This window comes from Mauremys mutica, chromosome 11 (assembly GCF_020497125.1).
Source record: "Mauremys mutica isolate MM-2020 ecotype Southern chromosome 11, ASM2049712v1, whole genome shotgun sequence".
Classification (NCBI taxonomy): domain Eukaryota; kingdom Metazoa; phylum Chordata; order Testudines; family Geoemydidae; genus Mauremys; species Mauremys mutica.
In genome coordinates this window covers 35,992,143-35,998,744 of record NC_059082.1, presented here as the reverse complement: position 1 = coordinate 35,998,744, position 6,602 = coordinate 35,992,143, and the positions used below count along the sequence as shown (strand labels likewise).

The window sequence follows — 6,602 nt, the reverse complement described above, 5'->3', positions numbered from 1 at the left end:
TTTGACAGCATTTAATGTATAGTCCTTTTCCCTGTTTTTACTTATGTCCCCTCATTTTATTTTGTGAAAGACCTACACACAGATGAGGGAGAAAGGAGAACTTGATTGTAAAATCTCAAAAACTGGCAGGAGGGACTTGAGCAAGAGTATTATTGGAAACTACTTAAAACTTTAACTGATTAGGTTCTAAACTGATACTGTCACTTTTTAATGGGTGAGGATGGCAAGAAGAGTTACAGCTATAGAAATTCTGTTTGATATCTTCATCAATGGTTTAGATAATGGCATAGAGAGTACACACATAAAGTTTGCAGATGATACCAAGCTGGAGGGGTTGCAAGTGCTTTGGAGGATAGGATTAAAATTCAAAATGACCTGGAGAAATGGTCTGAAGTAAATAGGATGAAATTCAATAAGGACAAATGCAAAGTACTCTATTTAGGAAGGAACAATCAGTTGCACACATACAAGATGGGGAATAACTGCCTAGGAAGAAGTACTTTGGAAAGGGGTCTGGGGATCATATTGGATCACAAGCTAAATATGAGTCAACAGCGTAATGCTGTTGCAATAAAAAACAAATATAATTCTGGGATGCATTAGCAGGAGTATTGTAAGCAAGACAGGAGAAGTAATTCTTCCGCTCTTCTCCCTGCTGATTAGGCCTCAACTGGAGTATTATGTCCAGTTGTGGGCGCCACATTTCAGGAAAGGTATGGACAAATTGGAGAAAGAGCAACAAAAGTGATTAAAGGTCTAGAAAACATGACCTATGAGGGAAGATTGAAAAAAAACTGGGTTTGTTTAGTCTGGAGAAGAGAAGACTGAGAGGGGACATAACAGTTTTCAAGTACATAAAAGGTTGTTACAAGGAAGAAGGAGAAAAATGGTGGTTGTTAGCCTCTGAGGATAGGACAAGAAGCAATGGGCTTAAATTGCAGCAAGGACGATTTAGGTTGGATATTAGGAAAAACTTCCTAACTGTCAGAGTGGTTAAGCACTGGAATAAATTGCCTAGGTAGGTTGTGGAATCTCTATTGTGGATTTTTAAGAGCAGGTTGGACAAATACCTGTTAGGGATGGTCTAGGTAATACTTAGTCCAGCCTTGAGTGCAGGGAACTGGACTAGATGACCTCTTGAGGTCCCTTCCAGTTCTATGATTCTATGAAATGGACAGTACAGCATAATAGATACTGATGTACATGGCAGTGATTGGAAACTGCTGTTATAGGTTCTTGATCTCAAGGTATCTTGTCCTTACATGATTGCCAAAGTTTAAAGCGACACTGTATTGTAAAAATTCCTACGGCTCAAATTTCAACTAATTTAAATATTTTTAATTTGATGGGGGGGGGAAATTATTTTGAGTCTAACTTACTTTGAGGTGTAAAGGCATTTTCTGAATACTTACAGTGTTGAGGGTTCCTTCCCCTTCTTCATCCCTTGTTTTGCCATATTTTATATTTCTCAGTGTTGGTCCATGTTAGTGTGGGTGTCATGCTTCTGACTGTTCCCAGATGTGTGCTGATCTTTTAAATAATGTTGATGCACAAGCACATTTTATTTTGACAAATCAAGTGTTTGTTTTTTTAAACAAAAACAACCATGCTAATTTCACTTATCCTCAAATTGTTTCAGTGTTTGTTTCAGAGGCAAATTGTTACAGTGTTTGCCAAATTACAAAAATAAAATAAGCACTGGGAAAAAAACCTAGATTTTTGTTTAAAAGAATGTATTCCAAATAATGGAGAGTAAAAATGAAAGAAAGAATCCAGCAGTTACCTGATGGTTATTTTTAAAGCCTACATGACTTGCCTAGGTTTTAAATATTTATGAGTATACAGTATATACATTGAAATGTATACACACATAACATGGGGTGCAAGATGTGAAAAGTTTGACATACCAATCAGAGCAGGGGAATGGCACAACTATAGCTTTAAAAAAAGGTACAGTACTGCCATTTAACAGTGATGCATAGGAATTGCCACACTGGGTCAGATGCAAGGCCCCTACTCTAGAATCCTGTCTCTAACAGTGGCCAGTACCAGATGCTTCAGAGGAAGTGCTTGTCAAAGAGACAGTTTGAAAATTTAACATTTTAGCTGGTGACATCATAGAGGGAGTCATCATCATATCATTACATAGATGAAATACATTTACAACTTTTAAATATAATGGCAATAAAAACCTAAAATTGGATTTTGTCATAATCTGCAGAAGATTCTTCGCAATCTAAACAGTGAAAGCATATGTAGATTTACTGTGAAGCTGGCTTTAGGAAATATTTAATAAAACCTCATTTATTAAAAGATGTGTGTACCATCCTAAAGCAAGTAAAGAAATTCAGTGAAGCCCTTTTAAATAAGTGCTTTTTAAAGACCACTGATGCAAATCTTTCACTTTAGTGGGACAACAAGCATGAAAATGGCCTGCAGGATCATGCCATAAAGGAATAATATGCTATTTTCCAAAACTATGGCATACACTAAGGACATACCCTTCTTAGTAGTGTAACCAAAAGAAAAACAAACAAACAGATGTAGACTAGTTTGAAATTGCTGTTTTGTTTTATAACCTAGAGCTCTTTATTTAAATTGAGAAGCCTCTGATGAGGCAGATGGGAAGTCCTGGACCTCAATATTACCTCCTCTAAAAAGGTTTTAGATTTCCATCATTTGTATTTTCCTGTTATATTAGGAACATATTTTCCAATACAATTGATTTGAATCAATTTACATACACTTTATGGCATTACTATTATTTCTGCATGGAGATTTAAACTTTGCTATGAATTCCCTCTGTTAACCTTTTGATTTTCTGCCAGATGTTTAGCAATCTTTTAATAAAAAATCTTATAAACTTTTGTTAAGACATTTAGATGATAGTTGTACCTATAGATTTAAACTGGCATGCATGATGTAAATGCTACTTCATTTTCTAACTCTTCTAAAGAAATAACGAAAGATTTATGTCTAGCATTAAAGTTAGAACATAGTTTTAAAAATATATGTGGCATAAAATAAAGTTAATGACTAGTTATATTTATTTTAACACAGGTATGAAAACTCCATGGGGTCAGCCAAAAATGTGATAAGTGAGACTGTTGATATAGCAGACAGTTATAACATGATGGTAAGTCACTCATGCAGTGCAACAGCGTTTTAAGATTTTTCTTTACCAAAACAAAATTGTGGTTTGTTTGCAACTCTCAGCCCCCTCACCCCCCCTATTGCCCCTCTTGAGTCAGTGGAAGTGCTCCTGCTGAGGATGCCCGCCATTGACAAAAGGAGGGTAGTGTGGACATCAACCACCACAGTAATTACTGCAGTGGCTGTAAGTTGACCTAACATAGGTCTACTTAAGTTTGTAGTATAGATATGTCCTGAGTGAGGAAAGGGAAGGAGGCCCCTTAGTACTGTGTCAAGCGGCCATTTCTCTGTTATGTTCCGAGTGGTGTTAGCAAAAGAGCACATGGAGAATAGGAGCAGAATGTACAGACAGGAGTGTGGGTGATAGTGGATAGAAACAGAGGAGACAGACTGGCTGGAGAGGGAGGAGAGTGATAGGTTTTTGTTTTTTTATGGCCACTACAGCACCCTCCCCTGTTGAACCTGGAATTGAAACCAAAATTCTTGAATCTGAGCATTCCTTTCCTGGAGCAAACAGATCTGAAACTTGCTAGTGCAGGGGTTCCCAAACTTGGTTCGCGGCTTGTTCAGGGTAAGCCCCTGGCAGGCCGTGAGACACTTTGTTAACCAGAGTGTCCGCAGGTATGGCCGCTCGCAGCTCCCATTGGCCGGGAACAGCGAACCGCAGCCACTGGGAGCTGCGAGAGGCTGTACCTGTGGACGCTCAGGTAAACAAAGCATCTTGCAGCCCGCCAGGGGCTTACCCTGAACAAGCCGCAAACCAAGTTTGGGAATCCCTGCTCTAGTGGCTAGTCTTCAGAAAGGCTGACAGACTACTATTACCAGTTACTCAGCTCACATTGTAGAAGTCTGGGCTGTGGATTAAAGGTGCCAACACTGCTGATGACCAACATAGGGGTTAGTATGATTCCACATGGATTTTTTTTTTAGTTTGCTTTTTAAAAAAATTAGGAAATGACATTTAAAAAAATCTACACTAAAGGAACATTCAGGTTGCAAAGTCAAGAACTCAAAAGTCAGTAAATACCAAAATTAAAGTTGCCATACAATTTGAATTTGGAAGGTGTATAGTGAATGGGGTTGGGAACTGCAGGTAGAGAAAATATAGTGTCACTTGGTTGAAAATTCTACCTCTGCTTCTGCCAGAGAGTCCTATGCAGTGCTTGGCAAATCACTTTAACCAACTCTTTTATAAGTTACCATTAATTTGATGTTCCTAATTTTCTAGTTGCTGAACTTGAGACACCTGGGACAAGACTTGCAGAAGTGCTGAGTGCTCACAACTGCAATTGAAGTTGACTGGAGCTGTGTTTGAACTTATTGTAAAACGTGCTATACAAATGCTAAGTACAGCAAAAAATCAGGCCCTGGGCATCTCAAGTTGGGCATCCAAAATTAGTGGATGTTTTTAGTGTTGTTGTAGCCGTGTTGGTCCCAGGATATTAGAGAGACAAGGTGTGCGAGGTAATATCTTCTATTGGATCAACTTCAGCTGGTGAACAAGACAAGCTTTTGAGTTTACCCACCACTCTTCTTCAGGTCTGGAAAAGATAGGAGGCAGTTAACATCTCTGCCACCATAAGATAAAGGAGAGCTAGTGTGTTATAGATTGTTAGACAATCATGGACCTAATAAACACACTGAATTTAAAGCTCAATACAACAAAGTTAGGAATTTAAGCTCCGAGGCTTATCTTTTGAAGGTGTTGTGTAGGTTTCCTTTAAGTTTTTGTGAGTTTTGGCCTGACTGTCTCTGTTCCTCTATTCTCCATCTGTAAAGTGTGGATAATAATGCCACCTTGTGATAGTGGTGTGAAGACAGATCCATTAATGTCTGTGACCACTCGGGTACTTTGTTGAGAGCACCATAGAAAAGCCCATGAGAAATTTAGTAATTATATATTCAGTTCATGGTTTGGCTGATGTATAATAAATTAGGCCTTGGGCTCTGCATTGCATGAAGAGGATAAAAAGAAATATTGAATAGCTGCCCATTCAGTGAACACCATTCCTGCTTTGCATTGAATGAAGCAGAGGTCTTCTGAAAAATATAGTACATGATCACGTAATTAAAGTCTTTATCTTAATGTATACTCACAACGGGACTAAATCGAGGTTGCACAAGAAATCTTAATTTTGACTTTTTTGAATGCTTGACTTTGTAACTTTAAAATTCTTTTAACATATTTTTTATTTAATTTTATTATTATAATATATAATATATAAATATATATTAGAAGCATTTTTAAGAGTATCAAATTATACCATAAAATGTTGGCAGTTGCATCTGAATCTTGGTAAGATTTTGCCTGTTTTGTCACAAACTACGTCGCTGTTTGGTTTGTACTGTAATTGTGCAGAGCTTTAGGGTATGTCTACACTGGCAGAGTTACAGCGCCGGCTGCTAGAGTGTCGCTCAGAGAGCGCTGAAGGTAAACAGCTGTAGTGTGTTCACACTGTCAGCTGCCTGTGCAATAGCGTGTTCACACTTGCGGCACTTGCAATGGTATTCGGAATGATGCACTCTGGGCAGCTATCCCACAGAGCATCTCATTCTCTTCTGCCGCTAAGAGTTGTGGGAAGGCGGAGGGAGTTACGGGGCATCCTGGGTCCTGTCCCAGTGCTCCGTGATGCATTGCTTTGCATCCCAGAAATCCCTGTGCTTCTGTCTGCAGTTGGCGCCATCTTTCAACGTTTTGTGTACTGCACGCTCTGCTCTACCTCTTTTGGTCTGCAGGAATGGATCCTGCACTGTTGACCAATATGCTGCTCGCTCTCACTAACATGTCATGAGTGGCAGCGGAGTTATTCCTTAAACTACAAAGGCAAGAGCAGTTCGACATTGATCTCGCTGCTTGTGGCATTCATGGAGATGCTGACCACGGTGGAATGCTGCTTTTGGGCTTGGGAAACAAGCATTGAGTGGTGGGATCACATTGTCATGCACGTCTGGGATGATGAGTGGTGGCTGCAGAACTTTCGGATGAAAAAAGCCACATTCATGGGACTGTGTGATGAGCTCGCCTCAGCCCTGCGGCCCAAGGACACGAAAATGAGAGCAGCCCTGCCATTGTAGAAGCATGTGGCAATTGCACTCTGGAAGCTGGCTACTCCAGACTGCTACTGATTGGTCGCTAACCAGTTTGGAGTGGAAAAGTTGACCGTTGGATTTGTGTTGATAGAAGTGTTCAGGGCCATTAATTGCATCCTGCTCCAAAAGACCGTGACTCTAGGCAACGTGCGTGACATTGTGGATGGCTTTGCACAAATGGGCTTCCCTAACTATGGAGGGGCGATAGATGGCACCCACATTCCAATTCTGGCACCAGACCACCTAGTCACTGAGTACATTAATCGGAAGGGGTATTTCTCAATGGTTCTTCAGGCGCTTGTGGATCACCGTGGGCGTTTCACAGACATTAACACAGGCTGGTCTGGAAAGCTGCATAA

The 6,602-nt window shown here is 39.9% G+C and overlaps 1 protein-coding gene across 2 annotated transcripts in view; it reads left to right on the top strand.

Annotated features, from left to right (window-relative positions):
- SCAPER (S-phase cyclin A associated protein in the ER) overlaps nt 1-6,602 on the top strand; it is a 340,257-nt gene that overhangs the window by 1,022 nt on the left and 332,633 nt on the right. For both annotated transcript variants that reach the window (XM_044979453.1, XM_044979452.1), the window contains exon 2: nt 3,061-3,136. In XM_044979453.1, the coding sequence (XP_044835388.1) occupies nt 3,061-3,136 (76 nt within the window). The remainder of the gene's footprint in view (nt 1-3,060; nt 3,137-6,602) is intronic.